At 40.0% G+C, this 19,861-nt stretch overlaps 3 protein-coding genes across 3 annotated transcripts; 1 reads left to right on the top strand and 2 right to left on the bottom strand.

The window, feature by feature from the left end:
* The first annotated feature begins 2,301 nt into the window (after positions 1 to 2,301).
* On the top strand, positions 2,302 to 7,963 carry slc32a1 (solute carrier family 32 member 1). Its single transcript, XM_079461219.1, has 2 exons — positions 2,302 to 3,248; positions 5,561 to 7,963. The coding sequence occupies exons 1-2, from the start codon at positions 2,844 to 2,846 to the stop codon at positions 6,746 to 6,748; spliced, it is 1,593 nt and encodes a 530-aa protein (XP_079317345.1). The 5' UTR covers positions 2,302 to 2,843; the 3' UTR covers positions 6,749 to 7,963.
* A 1,460-nt stretch (positions 7,964 to 9,423) lies between these two features.
* Positions 9,424 to 12,530, bottom strand: aurka (aurora kinase A). The gene is made up of 9 exons (XM_079459673.1): positions 12,293 to 12,530; positions 12,114 to 12,182; positions 11,433 to 11,730; positions 11,305 to 11,338; positions 10,963 to 11,154; positions 10,668 to 10,806; positions 10,425 to 10,573; positions 10,159 to 10,333; positions 9,424 to 9,814 (listed from the first exon to the last, which is right to left on the bottom strand). Exons 2-9 carry the CDS (start codon positions 12,177 to 12,179, stop codon positions 9,647 to 9,649), a joined length of 1,221 nt encoding a protein of 406 aa, XP_079315799.1. The 5' UTR covers positions 12,180 to 12,182; positions 12,293 to 12,530; the 3' UTR covers positions 9,424 to 9,646.
* A 1,131-nt stretch (positions 12,531 to 13,661) lies between these two features.
* On the bottom strand, positions 13,662 to 19,547 carry prelid3b (PRELI domain containing 3). The gene is made up of 6 exons (XM_079460149.1): positions 19,340 to 19,547; positions 17,674 to 17,842; positions 16,308 to 16,397; positions 15,942 to 16,012; positions 15,658 to 15,760; positions 13,662 to 15,462 (listed from the first exon to the last, which is right to left on the bottom strand). The coding sequence occupies exons 1-6, from the start codon at positions 19,369 to 19,371 to the stop codon at positions 15,346 to 15,348; spliced, it is 582 nt and encodes a 193-aa protein (XP_079316275.1). The 5' UTR covers positions 19,372 to 19,547; the 3' UTR covers positions 13,662 to 15,345.
* Positions 19,548 to 19,861: the final 314 nt, after the last annotated feature.

Raw genomic sequence — 19,861 nt, 5'->3', positions numbered from 1 at the left:
ACCTGATCGGAGAGAGACTGATCCCAGACCAGTGTCCCCGGGGAGAGATGTAGTGTTATGCGCTTTCAAAAGACTCCTAGGGGAAGGATTCTGACCTCCTGTTGGCCTCTATGATTTTTCTGAAGGGTAATAAAACGAATGAGAAGAGATGACATCCTAACCCCAGTGAACTGTCCGATCTGAGAGTCGCATCCACAAACACGAGCGTCATTCACAACTGTCCGTTCATTGACAAAACTATGCTTTTGAAAACGCGCAAATGAATGTTTGACCAGTTAATCCGTGATAAATAACACCAGATCCAGTCATAGTGATGGCAAACGTTAATGAGGATATTTTACACGAAAAAATGTACAACAGTTAAATTCCTCCATAATACCCAAAAGTGCATGTGTGTGAGGACATAATGAGAAAATGATTCATATACAAAAGCGAAAATAAAATAGTCTCCATTAGAATACAATGCAAAAGAATAAACAGCATGACATTATTATATAAGGAGACTAGATAAATCACTCCTAATATTATTGTAATATTTTTTGTTGTTGATTTTATTGCGCTCTTGCAACGTGCAGATGTAGACACGCTCAAAGAAACTGTTGAAAAGGAGGTGTCGTCTCGCGATTGTATTTTTACAGCCCTGTGAATCGGTCAGATATCACACGAGGTCTGTGCGCGACTGATAACGCCGGTGCGATTAACCCGTTCCGCTCCCACCGGGGGCCGCCGACAGCCCGAGGGATGAACAAAATCAATCTCCGGGGGAAAGACAATCACAGATGAACACGATTAGATATTAAGTGTACAGCAAAACACAAACCATAGAAAGTAAAAAGTAAATTTAAATGATGTGTTTTAACGTTCAATGAAAGGACCTCACCAAAGCTCGTAAAATCCCTGTGTCAATACGCATAAATCACACATATTCGGCTTCACTAAAATATTCGGTGACAAATACAGCATGTACAACATTGATATTGTATCTTTAAATGACAAAAATAATGCTGGAAGATTTAGAGTCAGAGTTTATGTGGTCGCTGTCCGTTCTCTCGGTGCTGAAATGAAGTTCAACAAAACCTCTCTTTGCTTCCCAGACCGAAAACACCTTAAAAATGTTAATACGTTTCCTATTGACTTTAATACTCACCTTTGACTACAGTATAATAAATGTCATTTTAATTGAAGCTATTTGCATTTGGTGTGTATGTGTGAGAGGAAACAGAATCAAGAGGGAAAATGAAATTCTGACTATTTATTTATGTCTTCGCGTGTTAGACTTTTACAATACCGCACAGGTCACGAAATCCATAACATGAGCAATCAGGGCTCCTTTATAAAACAATATTTAGTAAGCAGACTCGCATAATTCTATGCCATCTAAATGCACGCGTATTTTATTTTAAATAAATGTAGGCTTTCTAACGGAATTCGTATATGTTATCATTGGAAGAACCTGGAATTGTGAAAGATTTGAATATTAGACTACATCATTTTGATCTAAACGTGCACGAATGAAACGAGCTCTGAGGCCTATGGTGATTTTATGAAGTGTCCCCTTCAGTGTTTATAGGAATCCACAGGGAAGCTCGTGTACAAAACGCACTCATTCAATTACAATATAAAAGAATCAAAGAAGTGCTACATGCCAGGTGCAAATAAATGAAATGTCTCTTAGACTGAAGAAACAACTTATATTGCTTCGTGTATTTGTCAAAGCCCCAATCCCCCCCCCCAAAAAAACAATGCAGATTAATTTAAAAACAGCACGAATTCCGCATCATCCATGATAAACATTTCTGCCAATTTTATGAATAGCAAACTGTATAAAACACTTGGGATCATTTAACTCTTGAACCATGACTATTAGAAGACAGAATCATAACTGCGACGTTTTTCATTGCTTGTTCATTCCAGTGACGACCGAAAAAAGATTTAAATCCAATATAACGCGTATTCCAAAACGAGCTCTATGCAGTGAGGTTGCCATGTCTCTTCTTGTTGAAAATGAGCCAAAATTATTTCCTGTACTACAAACCTTCAGCTGAAGTTTTTAAAAACCTGGCAGGCTGAAAAAAGAAAGGGAAAAGTCAAAAACTAAAGAACTTTTAGTGTGTCCATGTGAGACCTTGTCCGATGTGTGGAGATGGTTTATATATACGTAAAGTTATGCAACACACCGAGACCCCGGATGCCATTGGGTGCTCAAACCAAGTATTGGGCATAATGAGAGTGGAGGATGGGGCAATGCAAGCACCTCCCCTAGAAATGCAGCAAATCTTTACCCCGTTTTTTTTCGTCGGTGAGGAGTAGCGCGCATTGGGAGCCGGAGACGCGCGGTGCGCGCGAGACTCTTGGCATTGGCAGGCTGACGGTGACACGTGCCTCTCCTCAACACCCCCGAGCTCCAGTGTACCGCATTGGCACCAACGACTGCCACTGTAACACAGGAGTCGAGCTGTCCCACGGATACAGACAGCCGACAGCTCGATCAAAACGAAACGCGAGCATTCCCCTTTACGCACCGGACATTAAATCTGCTCTCACCTTGGAAGCGCGTTTCAGCGTTCGGACAGAAAAAAAGAGAGGAGGGGCGAACAGGATGCGGGCGCCAGGTATAATCTACGCCTGAAAGTGACATGATCCACGGGCATACCAAAAACACCAGGCGTGATTTCAGTCAGAACTGGAGATAACGAATACGCGTCAATACGAGAGTCCGTTCTCTTCTCGCTTGGTTGATGCGCAGACAAAGCAATCGTTCGCACACTAGAACTAGTTTAATCTAAACCAAAATTGCAGTCGTTTTTAACATATTGAATTGGTCCTCGTGAAGAAAATTCATCATGGCCACGTTAATTAGAAGCAAGATCTCGAACAAGCTGACCAACGCGGCCCACACGGTCACCAATAAGTCGCAGGCGAAGGTGAGTGGGATGTTCGCCAGAATGGGCTTCCAGGCCGCCACCGATGAAGAGGGTTTGGGCTTCGCCGCCTGTGATGACCTGGACTATGACCACAGGCAGGGACTTCAGATGGACATACTTAAAAACGATGAAATAGGTGGAGAGGGCGTTGGGGAAACTGGTGGAGAAGGGTTGGCTGAAGGGGACAGCCATTACCAGAGGGAAGGAACGGGTCCACCGCCCTCGGCGCCAAAAGACAGCGGATTTAGCTCCGAATTCGGCAGTCCAGACAAGCCAAAAATTACTGCTTGGGAGGCTGGATGGAACGTGACCAATGCGATCCAGGTAAAAAGTCATTGTGCGTAAAGGAACAGAGTGTCCAACTGTGAATGCGCATTACCTGAACGCAGTCTGCTGTTAATATATATTATTAAATGCCAATATGTTACGAAATGTGCAGCGAAAAAAATATTGAAATAGTCTAATGCAGCACTGTAATGAAGGGAAAAGCTTTGGTGGCGAGGGTTTATCGTGATGTCGTGTCTAGAGAGATTTGGAGGAGAACGCATGTTGTTCGCTTCAAGCAGGTTTAGCAAAGAGCTGAGCTTTTGTTTTACTAAATTTCGATACTGCTTACCTTTTGTTTTTACAGTCAAAGAATAGGGGTTGCGTGAGTTGTTTCTTCTCTTTTCGACGTGCGTAAATTGGAGACATAATGTCCTCTTCGTGTTGAGGTCAAAGGAAAAGGATAGAAAATATTTAAAATAAAATTGTTTAGTTCTTTTGGTTCTATCGTCAGGGATGAAAATACCATGTTATTTATTTTAGACATTTGCAAATAACCAATAAAACCCCGCACATATTCAATCATGCGCAGTTAAAGCTCTTTACATCAAACTGACACCCGTGACGTGACTTCATGCCTGTTCAATTCATGCTGATGACGACACAATGAGGAGAGCGTGACTTTGCTCAGAGCAAATGGAATGTCCTCACTGAATTCAACTGCATTTCTAAAGCTCCACTGCAACATCTGCAGGGAATACCGAACTGATGGCGCACAAAACCTGCCTAAGTTAGACCTTAAACAACAGAAGTTTAAATAATGAAATTAAACGCTCGTTGTTTGTAGTGACACTAGAATATAAAAGTTAAAAAATTATTTAAAATGTAGAAAGGTTCTTTGCGCCAATGCCAATGCATAACCATTGTAATTTCCCAAAGAACCCCATTAAAAGGTCATAAAAAATACAATTGTATATTTTCTACGTTTTTGTTGTTTGTGGAGCCCATTTTCACCACAAATTTCCGTTTGTGCAGCAGAATGGTTCAGTGGATCTTAATGGTTCTAAATGGAACTGTACAGCCCGAAAAAGAGCCTTTTGGAAATCTATATTTTAAAGAATTCAAATCAGCCCCACACAGCCCCGGATTGGCTAATCGGGAGCACCGGGAGAATTCCCGGTGGGCTGGTCAGTTTTTTTGGCCGCGAGGGCCGGTATTGTCATGGCACGGTTGAAATGTGGCTTTCCCTGGGCTGCCTTCACTCACAGCAGCCCTAATCTTTTTATTTATTATTTTATCGCAGCCCCACTCTTTTTTATTTCATATTTTTTCGCAGCCCAACTCAGAGCGCAGCCTGCAGGTTAATGATGACGTGATTATCTTTTGACTCCCTGGCCCCGCCCCCGACAGCGCCACTGCAAGTTGCTCAAAATAAAAAACCGTCAGAAATAAAAATGGATGACAGAAAGCGCAAAGGCGGCGCTGAAAAGTCCAGAATAAAAAGCAAGAAAGCTCTGGAAACGGACGCGGCCAAATGTTCTAAGAAGACCACATTTTTTCTCAAAACAAATGAAGACGACGAGACGGCCGGTAAGCTAACGTTAAGGTATTTAGGAATAGGAGATATTGTCTCAATAGGTGCAAGCTAGCTCATTGTTAGAGCCCCCGTCTCCCATTCGGACTGACGTCGGTTCGAAGCCCGCGTTAATGAATGTTTTAGGGTTGTCCATGTTTCCTTGAAGCTACACTTATGCAGAGGAATAAGAGATGAAACAATCATTAGAAATCATTGTGAAAGAAAAGTCAGATAACAGTCCAATAGTTTTATTATTTAACTAATGTTCTCATATTTGTAAAAAAATATTTGAAGTTGTAAAGCAGATGTTTAATTAAAATAAATTATAGTGTCATTAGACAGTGCAATACATTTTATTTTAATCTTTTGTAATTTATATTTTTTTCCTTATTTCAATGTTTGGATATTTATGAACACTAATTCTTAAAGAAAATAGATTCTGATACTGTCCTGTTCTAATAAATCTTCACTGTGAAGCAAAACTTAGGCTACTGTATTTTCACTGAATGACAATGAATTCAAGGCTGTAAAGAACAGTGCGCTATTGCAGACTTAGGTTTTAATTATCATTATTTTAATATAGTCAGTCGTAAACTAAAGTGGGCCGGTCTAAGGCATGAAACTCCAGGGCTGAAAATGAGTCCCAATCCGGCCCTGGCCCCACATAACTGTGACACTTAAAATTGACAATATATGTACAATCTGTATGCATAGAATAGAATGCATTTCATTTAGACATGCGGAACACCTTCGCCTTCTGTTGTATAACGGCCCACCTGTGCTTGTTTTTTGTCAGGGCATGTTCGTTCTGGGGTTGCCGTACGCCATCCTCCACGGCGGATATCTCGGACTGTTCCTCATTATATTTGCTGCTGTCGTGTGCTGCTACACGGGAAAGATCCTCATCGCTTGCCTCTACGAAGAAAACGAAGACGGGCAGTTGGTACGAGTGAGAGAATCGTATGTGGATATCGCCAACGCGTGTTGCGCGCCACGGTTCCCCTCGCTGGGCGGCCACGTCGTCAACGTTGCGCAAATAATTGAGCTCGTGATGACCTGCATTTTGTACGTGGTGGTGAGCGGCAATCTGATGTACAACAGCTTTCCGAACCTCCCGGTGTCTCAGAGGTCGTGGTCCATCATCGCTACCGCCGCACTTCTGCCTTGCGCCTTCCTCAAGAACCTCAAGGCCGTGTCCAAGTTCAGCTTGCTCTGCACCATCGCGCACTTTATCATCAACATACTAGTGATAGCCTACTGCCTTTCCAGGGCACGTGATTGGGCGTGGGACAAGGTGAAGTTTTACATTGACGTCAAGAAGTTCCCCATCTCCATCGGCATCATCGTGTTCAGCTACACCTCGCAGATATTCCTGCCCTCCATGGAAGGGAACATGCAGAAACCCAGCGAGTTCCACTGCATGATGAACTGGACTCACATCGCTGCCTGCATCCTCAAAGGTCTCTTCGCCCTGGTGGCCTACTTGACGTGGGCCGACGACACCAAGGAAGTCATCACGGACAACCTGCCGTCGAGCATCAGGGCCGTCGTGAACCTCTTCTTGGTGGCCAAGGCGCTTCTCTCCTACCCGCTGCCGTTTTTCGCTGCTGTCGAGGTCCTGGAAAAGTCTTTCTTCCAAGAAGGAGGCCGGGCGTTCTTCCCGGATTGCTACGGGGGCGATGGGCGTCTCAAGTCCTGGGGCCTCTCTCTCCGCTGTGCCCTCGTTGTGTTCACGATGTTCATGGCGATCTACGTGCCGCATTTTGCGCTTCTCATGGGTCTGACGGGCAGCCTGACGGGCGCGGGCCTGTGCTTTCTCCTCCCCAGCCTGTTTCATCTCAAGTTGCTGTGGAGAAAGCTCTTGTGGCATCAAGTGTTCTTCGACGTCGCTATATTTGTCATCGGGGGTATATGCAGTATTTCGGGCTTCATTCATTCCGTCGAGGGTCTCATCGAAGCGTACACATACAACATTCCGGATTAGTTTGGTGATCATTTGGTGATAAGTGTTAAACGCATCCTACATAACGACAACCAGACCGACAATTTCCCGTCCCCCTAAAATACACCAGACCTCGGCTTTAACCTCGAAAGTGTCTGCAAATCTGACTTCCCTACACGAAAAGTAAATGAATGAATTCGCAATCCGAAAACGCATCTTTACGTTTACGCAGTGGTCGTGTATTAAATAAACATCAGCACAAAACACGTTTCTTTTTAAGAGAGTTATACCTGGTTATTTAATTCCGAGAAGAAACGACAAGATATGGCTCGATTACGAGAGCATTTAACTGCTGAAAGAAACAAAATGACATTTAGAAAACGCGTCTTTATGGCCTGCAATAAATATTGTTCAAATACACAGCTCATTATTTACAGGGGACCAACATCGTGGCAATAAAACGAACAAGAGTATGTAGAGAAATATCGAACAAATTTGGGGATAATGAACAATTAGATCCGAATACGCATTTGTTTACATCACTGTAACCAAAATTAGGGCAAAGTAGATTTTACAGGTGATTAAATACTTAAACTATGCATTCTGAACGTATGATGTCCACGCAGCGTTGAAGAGATTCCGGTGAATAAGAAAACCAAGGGATTTACATACACGGGAAAAAATATCCGCTGCATTGCAGTTCAGATCTCAACACACAAATTAAATCGTATTTTTATGACCATTTGATAATAACGAAAATACGACGAGGATAAAGAAGAAGACCAAGAAACACCCAAGAGGAAAGAAAATACGTCTGACGGATGGAACATGTAAATTAACCACATTTAATCTCAAATCACTAAATTTAAACTGTTTAATCGGATATCAAATAACGATTTATGATAAGGCACAAAAGGAGCTTCATGTCCCCCTGTGCACGATTTGTTTCAATCGAAATAAAGCTGTCTGATGCATTAGCCGACTCCAAATCGAGGGACTTGCATAAGACATTTTTCATTTTGTGCAATCCAATGGGTGCTGTGGAAATGTTATAAAACCGTGTGTGTTGTGTTATTGTGGTTTAAAAGATGGAATGTATATCACAAAATCGTTATCATATATCGTGAAATGAATATATTGCAGAATAAAGAAACGCGTGAAATTATATTGTACAATTGTTTTTGGTTTGATGTGTTATAAAAAGACCCACTGAACACGTGCATTTGTTCCTCCAAAACACAATAAATCTGCAAAACCATCCACGAACACGCTCTCGCATTCATTCCGAATGATCATGTCAAGAGACTCGAATAACCTTCAGTCGTATATGATGTCTTTCTTTTTTTGGGGGTGGCAAAGTTTTATTTCAAAACGAAATTACGTGAAAATAAATTGAGTATTTTTGTATTTGTCAAATTAAATATAACGCTGATTTAACATTCATTATAACGCTACTGCGCAAATATGAAATGTTAGAAACAATAAGAGGTTTATTCTAATATATTAAATATAAAAATAATTCAACCGGTCACCACATGTGGAGGGAGCCCATGAGCGCGTGGACAGATGTTTGCCTCGAAGTCTGCGGGTCAAACCGGTAAACAAACATCTGGACGAATCGTTTGACTCATTGCTGTTAAAATGAAAAGAATAAAACACGGCTTTTGATCTTTCTTTCTGGCAGAAAATAAAAAGCGACGGACACATTTCAAGATTTTAAAACGCTTTCCATGATTTAACATTTATACGTATGCAAATGGCTTCAGTTAATAGATGAATAAAACAATTAATTTCACCTGTGCATTTGACCAGGGAACAAATAAAGACGACTAATAAATCCGTTATTTTTTATTCGATTTAACTAGTTTGCATCGAAGCGAAACGTTTAATGGCCAATTAATAATATTCCATAATGTTTCAAGTCTTTCGGTTCGCGTTGAATTATGGGAATTTGAGTTCAGATGAAGGAGCCATTTTCTTAGTATCAAGCGCCGCCTATAGGGAAGACCAGACACTCGCAAACATAAGACAACAGCGCCGTCTTGAGATCAGACAAGCTGTTATGCAATTTACAATACGAATTTTAATCCAAATGCCCGCCTGAAGAAATACTGCAACATACTTTTTAGTATTTAGAAATTCTCCTGCAGCACAAACCAGTATTTTATTAAACATATAGTAAATATTGCTCAAACTAAATTTCAGTAGCCCCATTTAGGTTCTCAAAAAAACCCTGCTTGATCTTTAACTGCGAACCAGAGAAAAAACTGAAGTGAGGTTTCACCATCATGCAGCTTGAAGCATCTGACACACGAGTAAATCTTCAATTTATAATAGTGAATTAAATTTCTCAGACACCTCAAGCTTCATATGACAAAAAAAAGCAACACCTGATGCATCGTTAAAATATTCTGCTAAAATAAAGAGATAATTTAAAGCCGACAAAGATTAAAGACCACTACATGGGCTACTGATGTTGAACAGCAAAAACTGTCATAAACTTTGGGGACAACATACAGAGAAAAGTGCAAGAATTTTTATAGTAATTATTGACAACCACAGTAGTACACTCCATCTGGCTTAAGTCTATTTGACGTCTGCAATACATTTCGGAGACGATTTTGCTCATGTAAATGCAGACGTCAAATAGACGCAAGCCAGATGTATGTGTGCCATCAAGATTTACATTACAACCAAAGAAGGTTATCAAGTCAGGACAGAATAATAAAATTTATTGTTTCAAATAACTGTTAAAACTTTACAATGCATGTCTTATTAAACAATTAAATATTTACAAATGACATGGAAATTGCAGCATGTGAACAACACGTAAAAAAACATACAGGATAAAGTTTTCAAAGGGTGACAGGAAAGAAAGAAATTGCTGCCAGAAAGAAATCGTTCTGACCAAAGAGTTTCACATCATGACTGCAGCATTGCTCACTTGTCGCCTGTGTGGGTGGTAGGCTTTTTGACGGAATTCTCCACAACCCAGGGATGAACCAGGACTTGCTGGATGGGAAGTCTGTGCATTGGGTTGTGCTTTAGTAGTCTATTGATCAGATCTCTGGTGCCTTCGCTCACATGAGCTGGATATGTAAATTCCACCTGTAGGAGGAGGAGAGCGAATACAGAAATCCAATTAATATAATGTCAAAGACAGCTAAATGGACGGAAAGTTATTCAAGTTATTCCAGACTGAATCGAACCTTTACAGCCAAAAACAAAAACCTAAATTGATGATTACGGATCATGTATGTGGACAGAAAAGGCTGATATTTAAAAGTAAACAGCCAATCATGTGTAACGGAAAAAATGTGCAGAGACAAAAATTTGTTTCTCTTAAACTGAAAACCCTGGGCCATGCATATCAACGCATTAATTGTCTGGAAGGAGAGTCACAGACTGAGCTCAAAATGACAGAATCTGTCCTGATCAGGTACTTCACCTACCCTGGAAATCTTGCGATATGTCTCTTCGTGGCTCTTCGTTTCAAAAGGAGGCCGGCCAACCAGAAACTCGTAGCAAAGAACCCCCAGACTCCACAGATCCACTTTTTCATCATGGGTTTTGCCTTCGATCATCTCTGGAGGAAGATAATCCAGCGTCCCACAGAGTGTCGACCTCCTGTTAAACCGTACACAACATGCATGCAGTTAAACACGAGAACTTGATGCACCAAAAACACCACAAGACTGCAAGACAATTTGCCAGTCACCTTGAGGACGGCGTGTGGACAGACCAACCAAAGTCTGCAATCTTCAGCTCCCCATTGGCTCCCAGCAGCAGGTTCTCCGGTTTAATGTCTCTGTGGATGACGTTCTTTGAGTGGCAGTAGTTCAGAGCATCAGCGAGCTCCATTATATACTGCCAATAGACAACAGATAGACCAATGCACAATGAAAAACTGCTGTCAGCTGGAATCGAGTGCAGATGACACGCATCAAACGGAAACAGTTACCGTGGCACTGCGCTGATCATCAAAAGTCCCGCAGCGCTGGAGCTCACCATATAGCTCTCCTTTTGGGGCAAACTCCAAGATGAGATAGACACGAGCAGTGTCGTGAAAGTAACCATAGAGACGCAGGATGTTGGGATGTCTGAAAACCAAATGAAACTCTGAATGAAATTCTGAACAAATTATGTGTATAACAAAAAGTTCCTCAGTCAACATTATGAAGCACATTTCATTATGAGGTAAAAACAGTAACCGCAATAGGAACTCTGAAACTTTAAAGCGTTAAAAAGCATCACACCTGAGATGAGACTGGATCTCCACCTCCCTCCGGAGCTGATGCTCCACGCCTGCTTTCTCCAGCTGCTTTTTAAACAGAACCTTCAGAGCCAGAATGAACTTGGTCTGACGTTCCCTGGCCAGATACACGCTCCCAAACTTGCCTTTGCCGAGAGCTCGTCCAATATCGAAGTTCTCTAAACTCCAGGCTTTTCTGAAGAACCGACAGAGCACCATTACACACCTCTAACAATAATGTAAAATTGCCATTTCCCCTTTTTTTAAAACAAATTACAGATTTCTATCCTATGTGGAAGATAAACAAATGAACATCATCTCTGCAGAGTTTAAACCAAAATCTTACTTTGCACTACTGGATGTTCCATTGGTAGGCATTTCTGAAGAAAAAAAAAAGGAGCCAGTAAGATCTTTACTTCTGTCACGATGAGGAACATTAGACATTCAAGGAACATGGTAAGGTTCAGTTCTTACGTTGAGGTTTCTCCTGTTTGCCGAGTTCGGCTGCAGGAACGCTGTTGGAGTTTGGCTTGGGTTGGCTCTGCATAGATTTATGTTGCGTCTGTGTTTTATGCGGATCAGGGTTGATGTTCTGGTCTCCGGAGCACGAGGATTTCACAGGGACCGATGGACCAGCAGGTTTCTGCTGACTTGCAGGTCGCTGAACCCGCTGCGGGCCCTGCGTTGTGCCCAAAACACGCGTGTGAGGAGTGTGCACAGGCTTCTGACTGCTCTGGGCCACTGGAACTCTTTTAGGCCCACTGGCACAGATCTGCATAACAAACATTTTGAATGAAACCAATGCCTTTGCTAAATGATGATGTTTACAACTACATACAGGTTGTGACAGGGGGTCCTAGTTAAATTTTAGTCTTATTGAACAATGTTTATATTTTGAATGCACTGAAATTCAATTCGGGGGAAAAAAACATTACTTATATTTGTTATGTTGTAAGTTTATGCATTTAGCAGACAAAGAGGCCTCCAAATACGCATCAACATGGGTGAATATAAAACGTATAACACGTGCCAAATGATGACAGATTAAGAGCATACGCGCACACAAAGACAACAAATATAAACACGAATAAAAGTCTTTATGGTTGTGAATTAGTCAAGTACAACATAACGTTACATGCAACAATCGTCAAGTACCTTTCCATTTTCAGGTCGCTGAATCTTTAGATCTCTGCTTGAATTAGTTCTTGGAGTAGAGTCCATATCCTGAAATAAAACAACAAAACGAATAAGAAAAATACATAATGTCAGTACACGCGGATTTACATTTGCGTCAAGGCCAATGTTCAAACCGAGACTGAAGGCCAGTAAGTTACCTCCAGTTAGCCGCTACCACCGACAGAACTTCCTCAAAACCAGATATTGCACGATAATCTCTATTCCTTCGTGATATAAACCCGTCACTACCAACAAAACGGGACGTATTTTACATTAAATAACGAGAAGAACCATAAACGCGAATATTTTTTATCAAAATGTCGAGGCGCTTCCCGTCTGCGTCCGTACTTCTGGCCTGTTTAATTTCAAATGTCCCACTTTTAAATACCTTTAAAAGTCCTCTGATCTGTGATTGGCTAGAATGTACTGCCCGCTGGATCCTATTGGCTGCGGGGATTTCGTCATGTGACGTATTGTCGCGCAAGTGAAGCTGGGAAAAATGCAGAGCCGTCATTCTTCTTTTTAACAGGAGATGGCGCATCCGATCGAACACAGGCATCAATCTGCCAAGGTTTTATTTCAAATATAATGTCAAACATTCCCTGTACAGCAATAACACGCAGAAAAAAGCAAAAAGTATGAAGTTATTAGAGACACAATGTACTCAAAATTACCCCGAAGCAACAAAAACAGCCACATGAATGAAATAATACAAAATCCAATTGAATTTATTCAATTATTCACATAATTGCCCATTATTTTGTTGTAGGCCTACTTTAGTATGTATAGTCTATTTATAGATGCACGCATGCATAATATTTCTTTATAAATATTTATGTATAATGTAGCCTATAGTAAAACGATTTATTTATTTTGTATTTATATGAAACATTTGTCAAAATCATGTTCTATATTATGTTGTTTTTCTTGTCGTGTTTTAGTTATTATTACTTATTCAAAACAACCCAACTGTAGTTTGATTAAGAAATAATAACTAAAAAAAGACAATAAAAAACATAACATAATAAAAATCGGATTTTTGAAGATGTTTAATATAAATAAAAATAAGTATTCTGTTTTTATTTTGTATATATATATATATATATATATATATATATATATACATACATACATAGTTTAAAATATTATACATACAAAATTATGCAGGATTATAAAATACAGTTTAATAATCTACATATAGTTTTGGGCATAGGGCTAATGCATTCGTAAATTTAGAATGTTACAATGAACAACTTGACAGTGGTAACACTTTCATCTCAAGAAGAAATAACATTTTGTGCCTGGGATATGGTCTGGCAGATGCATTTCTTAATCAAATATTTTTACAGTTATTCATTTTTACGAAATCTCAAACACAACATATTGCTCTTATTTATTTCTGCTTATATTTTCCAACTACTTATAAGTTAAAATGAATTAGTATACTTTAGTTTTTAATAATCAGTATCTTAATTCAGTGGGGGGAGCAAAAGCATGGTGTATGCACAAAAGACAAAACAGACACATGAAGTATTAATGTTAGTTTATTTCAATATATGTAAACGGCTGAGGATGCATTAGATCATCATTACCATTTCGTAGACAATTTGTTAGATCCAGTACCATACATCTCTAGGCCACAGAGATTCAAATAATTACAAAAATACTTTTGCCTTTTCACCAATGTGTTTTCGCAATGCAGTTCGATTAAAACCTAAATGAACATGTGACACATTCAATATCAATATGTTTTAAATGCAATCAAGCCGTTTTATTATTTTAATAACGCATATTGACTCCGAACTACACAAAAAACAGCCAGTGGCTCTTTAATACATTCGAGAAGAAGTTTCAGTGATGCAGTTAAACATCCACAAACATACTATAACGTCTTTCTGTTTCTTATACGGTTTAGATATAGCCATACTAACATTTACTAAATTCATAACCGTAAACACATCCACAGTTCTAAAGATGTTCTTCATTTATATCAATTTGCATATTGGCAACTTTCCATCACAGACATTAAAGATGCTGAAGTTGTAATTTGTGGCTGCATGTCACCAAGGCAAAGACGACATCAACCCACAAAAATAAATAAATAAATAGATTGTATTATCAACCCTAATCAAACACGTCTGCAATAAGTGCCTGCACGTGTTTAAATGTTTCCCAGTCACCCTGTTCATATTTGGCCTGTAAGAGTAAAGAATGCCCTGGGTTGAAACCCAGTGTGCGAGCTGGTCTCTTTCAATCTATTGATCAGTCTTGAAATATATGGACCGTTCTTGTAGAAATTCTTAACCAGTGACGAAACTCTTACGAATCTCTCGAAAACTTGCGGTGCAACAAGAGCTTGACATAGTACTGTATGTTAGCTACTCTATTGTATTGTCTTATTTGTGGATAATTTAATTTCTAAGGAAGCACAGCTACCCATCCCATGTTTTTAAGATTCCAACAGAGATCTACTGAGCAGCCTCACTATCAGCAGTTAAATTTCAACCTTCTCTGAACTCAATAGCACAAAAACATCTCACACAGATAAACACACACTTCAGATCGGAGATACTGCGGACATGGTCCTCCAAAATCTTTCAGATTAAAACTACTAGTCTGGATCAGTTTGTTCCCTTCCTGCTGTTTAAGTGTTCCTAGTATTATAATAATGATCATAAAAATAAATACAATAATAATATTAATAGCAATTTCAAGTGTACAAGTGCTGATGAAGCAGCTGACTCAGTTTCTCTGCCTTCTGATGCTCAATTGCATGTAACAGCTACGCTTGGTGGTGTTTGGCATACAGGTCACACGACATCCCTTACAGCCTGTGCAAATCCTTTTTAACACTTCTAACCAGGTCTTCTCTTCCATTCACTCGTTATATGCAGTTCATCAAACCACACTCGTATAACCCTGATGGTGTCGAGCCGTGAAACTGTTTCAGTGAAGTAATTTATAAAAACTAAACCTAATGAATGTTCGGCGGTTCTTCTTCATGTTCTTCAGGTTGTGTGGGGACAGCACAATTAGTCCAGAGTCTTTAGGGGTCGACTTAATAACCCCAGTCCCAGTCTTTTATGCTTAAATTCCCCCATTAGCCTCTAATATAGACGCTTGAATGTGAGGGGGCAGACAGCATGAACTTCCGGGATCGGAAAATGGACATTGAGAAGACAGAGGAAACCGCTTAGTGACACACGAACGTTCATTTCTCTGCGACCGCAGCGGCCATAGGTGTGCGAATGGTTCCCCTCGCAGTGATTGCAAACTCCTCGATTTCTGTGTTCAACCGTCTGATCACCCATTCCATTGCCTCCCGACCCTGGGGACAGAAAACAGTAAACAATAAGACTAATACAAAAATTTTACATTTAGCCGTTATGCAAAACTAAGGGACATGAACAACACTGCAAACACTTTCGGCAAGTCTTTCTATATGCAAGTTTCAACTGTAATATAAGGCTAAACAGAATCCTTTAAGGATTAAAAGTACTTTTAAATGTAGTAGTTGGCCCACCTTTCCTGCATTGGCTGAGATAGTGGAAGCCATGAGTCCCTCCAGATAGCTGCTGAGACTGACACCCTTAACAGATATGATGGCCTCCTGTGTAAGCATTGTCCTGCAAGTAAACAAGAGCAACAACGTACAATAAAATGCAACTACCAATTTAGCATTCAGATACTCAAAATGACTTTGCAAGTATAATAGCAAATTAATTCTACTGTGGTTGCAATATTGCTTGTGTCAGTGTATTTGAAGTATTCAGAAAAAATGTTTGAAAGACATGATCGATTTCTTACTTTTCTGGGTCCTCTGGGTGCGGTCTGTATATGAGCCTTTCATCCACAGACACCATGTTAGTGAAGGTGATCTTTAATTTGAAAAGATATCAGATGATTATAGACAACACCCATCACACCTGTTGCTACAACATACACAAACTGGCAAGGCCTCATTCCGAGTACTTTCCCACACAATGTATAAAATAAAGACTAAAAAATGTGACTAAAACCTGAATAACTGTCCACCCACAGAAACCTGGCTCTTCAAAATTATGAATCAAATCTTTCATGTAATACAACAGTCGTGTTTTAAAACAAGTGTGCTAACATTAATAAACTGCAAGTGTGTAATAGAACTCCTTGGATCACTGTTGGGCTGCTTACATTAGTTGACTGAAGTTCAAAGGTTTTCTCTGTGGGGTCCACTACGGAGTGCTCTTGGATGTATGTACATGTTCGTGCATTACCAATTATCTGTGGGAAACAAACAATGGGTTGATCTGTAAATCATTCATTGATAACAGCAGACAGACGGCATATACATATTAACTTAGTCAAAATACAGGAAATACAATTTTACTTAGTATATAATTAGTCTAAGGGTCAACAAGTGGAAACAGGCTTAAATCAACCACTCCACTTCCCAGATTTATAAATTAATTTGTTATTAACCCACAAACTTCGCTTGGCATTATATTAAGTCAGTAGTTTCACACTAACTATCCTACAGCTGCAATTACACGTTTCCACAACAAACTAAATAAAGGTCATGGACTCATGGTTCAAGCTTCAACAATCCAGATGGAAATGTGATCTTTCCAAGAGCAAGAATATTCTATATAATGAGCGAGTCTACAGTAAATATAGCCACACCTTTCCAATTTTTTTAAACACAATTCATTCCTGTTTTAGTCCAAAAAGTCCAGTTTTAGACTATGGAAAGTTTGTGTTAAAGATTCAGGCCCAGGTTCACAGACACAGCCTATTTTAAGCCTATGCCCTAGTTAAATAAAGATAGTATTTACTAAAAATGCATTACTGGTGTGCACCTCAAGCCAACAAAATGGCACTAATATATTTTGAGATATTTCCAGGCAAGTTATATTCAGTTAAGACGGGTCACACATTCATTTTAGCCTGGGACTAGCCTTAAGCCTTGTCTATGAAACCGGGCCTTAGTCCAACAAAAGCAAAAAAAATACATTTTGAACAGAATGACCCTTTGTCCTTCAGCTGATGTGCAAACAATGTACAACAAATATGGATTTAAAATGTCAAACTATGAATGCCAGCGGTCACATTCTGACCCCTGTATTAAATTACATGGTTACACGCGCAGTCAAGTCTTACCTGTACAGTTCACGGACTTAAGTCACTAAAGTCATGCAATGACAAATGCTTAACACAGCTCCATTCTGGGAATAGAATCGCTGGCACACTCCACTCACATATTGTTTAAGGCCAAATAAGAACAAATAACCTAATGATCTTCTATGAACACCTGCCTGATTCATGAATTCATCAACACAGACACTTTCACAATTTAAAATATGAAATCTGTTTTCTTCTAAATGTGACGAGAGTGACGGGACTCTGAAGCAGGTAGTATAGTAGTGCAATTTTTCCTGGCTCATGACCTTTGGCAATGGTGATTTATTATACATTCAGAGGATAAATTCTCTCCTGAATGACTGATATAAAGTCTTCTGAATTATACTACACATTGAAAAGAACAAGAAGAGAATCGTACCGATCTAACTAAAGAGGGTAAGCCCCATTCTGTGCTGAGCAGTCTCTTGCTGTGCAGACGTCCCTGCTGGTCCACGTTACGGTCCAAAACATCCACTCCAAACACACTAGGGTTCATGGGGTTTGGGTACTTCTGCATAGCAGCTTTGGTCACCGTCTCCCATGGATGACTAGAAGTGAGAGAGAGATACAGAGAGAGATGCGAGACATGAGACTATATATCTTTCAAACTCATTATTTGTAATAACTCCCTTTCACATTTTAATATAATACTTGTCGGTTTCATTGCACATACAGTACAGACTTTAAAAACATTCAAAGTGTAGCTAAGATTAATGCGGCTTTCCTGTAGCTCAGCGGTAAGAGCATTGCGTACACAACGCAAGGTTGTGGGTTCGATTGCAGATACTTATGTAAAATGTATAGGATAATGCAATGTAAGTCGCTTTGGATAAAGGCGTCTGCCAAATGCCTACATGTAAATGTAGTGTGATATAATGAACAGAGAAACCACAGAAGTGTGACTTCGGTTAAGGGCTTCAGCGTGACCCACCGCAGGACATTGTGCTCAGACTATTTGTGGACCCCTCCATCAACATAACAATCAATTAAAGACTAAATGCAGTTTTTTATTAGGTGTTCCTGTGGCGCAATGGCATTGGTACACATTCTTACAAAATGCAAACTTGAATGCACTATATATATATATAATATATAGATATAAAATGTAAAAACAAATGTACACCTCTGACTTTAATATAATTACATTTATATTAAAACAATATAAACTATAACGCTGATATAAAGCTTCCGGTCATATGAATGGTTGCCGGGAGAAGGTAAGAAGTCACATGACGTGTGACGTCGCGTGGAGGGCCCATGTAGGGGAAAGGTCGCCTGTTCACGCTGCCAAGGAGAGTTGCGCAACATGGCTGCACAAGACTGCACAAGACTGCAACCTGATACACATTACACGAGGGTGCATAGGTTAAAATTCAACCGGCACACTGTCCTCACGCCATTCACACCGTTACTCTTATCTAATCTGAACGTTTTAAAATAAGCATGCATCTGTGATTCACCTCATTTAAAAGCCCGTGGCCACATCAAACAAGATGCATTCACGTATAATGAATGGTCTACCGACAACACAAATTAATCCTATGCCCTGCAGACCCAAAAGAAAAGAGCAAAGTTGATGTTAAAGTGGACCAACGTTCAAGTTCATGTACCTCAATCATTCACACGCCAGTCTTTTTTTAAAGGGGCAGTCAAGGGCAAGCCGGTACAATTGTGTAACAGACGAGTGTGGCACATGCGCGAGCTTTGTAGGTCTCACTTATTCGTGTAGAAAACAGCTAATCGCTTTAGTTATGCTCTAGCTAAGCTATGCTCTTTAAATTACACCTATGCTAAATAATATTTGTAACCGAGTTATATACATTTACACACCAAATATTTTGTAAAAGACAAATTCACATATTGATTATAAAACATTGTCTGTAAAACTGAACTTTTGACTGACTGGCTCGCCTCGTGCCCTCAAAAGATGCGCTAACTTAGCCGGCTAACCGCGGCGGGCTTGACGACGGGACGGTGTAAAAACGACACCAGCGCTCAGATAATGACCAAATCGCATCCAAAGTAGAAATACAACATTCACTCACTTGAAGACGTGTTCTGACGTCCAGATTTTCATGTTTCTTGATCTGTTAGGACTGTTTAATGAGTGAAGGCTGTTCTGCAACAGCGCGACGCTTCCGCCGTTTGTTCGAGAAAACTGACAGGGTGGCTCCGCCCATCTCTTATGCAAGTACTGGCGTAACAGTGCCGTCCGCCAATCAGATGGCGGGATTTCTGAACGGAAAATCCTCCCGTCCCGAGAATGTGCGCGAGTATGTGGGATCTATTAAGGTTGACTATGGGAACATTGCGTGTGTACTAACATCGCGTGAGTGTACTTTATGGAAAGGTTAGGGCATAATGTTTTTTTAACCGTAGAGGTCACGAACTAACTTTGCAAAGAAGTACCATAAAACTTCCGTTTTTCAATGTGTAATGTACTGTGTGGTACATAAATACACGGATAATTCAGAACTATGGTCTACATCAAAGTACAGGTAATTGCAGTTTATAATACAGGGAATAGGAGTGAAAAGTTTATACACGATATATATTCATGTTTTTTA

This window comes from Barbatula barbatula (assembly GCF_947034865.1).
Source record: "Barbatula barbatula genome assembly, chromosome: 7".
Lineage (NCBI taxonomy): Eukaryota > Metazoa > Chordata > Actinopteri > Cypriniformes > Nemacheilidae > Barbatula > Barbatula barbatula.
The sequence above is the reverse complement of the archived record's forward strand: the minus strand, read 5'-3'. Positions and strand labels throughout refer to the sequence as shown.

Bases quoted from the DNA above. Each gene is read 5' to 3' on its own strand.
- slc32a1 (XM_079461219.1), top strand. From the start codon at position 2,844: ATGGCCACGTTAATTAGAAGCAAGATCTCGAACAAGCTGACCAACGCG. The intron at 3,249-5,560 runs GTAAAAAGTCAT...GTTTTTTGTCAG, and splicing joins ACGTGACCAATGCGATCCAG to GGCATGTTCGTTCTGGGGTT.
- aurka (XM_079459673.1), bottom strand. From the start codon at position 12,179: ATGGACTCTACTCCAAGAACTAATTCAAGCAGAGATCTAAAGATTCAG. The intron at 11,339-11,432 runs GTAAGAACTGAA...TTTTTTCTTCAG, and splicing joins CAAACAGGAGAAACCTCAAC to AAATGCCTACCAATGGAACA. The intron at 10,574-10,667 runs GTAACTGTTTCC...GTCTATTGGCAG, and splicing joins ATGATCAGCGCAGTGCCACG to TATATAATGGAGCTCGCTGA.
- prelid3b (XM_079460149.1), bottom strand. From the start codon at position 19,371: ATGAAAATCTGGACGTCAGAACACGTCTTCAA. The intron at 17,843-19,339 runs GTGAGTGAATGT...TCTCACTTCTAG, and splicing joins ACGTCAGAACACGTCTTCAA to TCATCCATGGGAGACGGTGA. The intron at 16,398-17,673 runs GTACGATTCTCT...TGTTTCCCACAG, and splicing joins TACCCTCTTTAGTTAGATCG to ATAATTGGTAATGCACGAAC.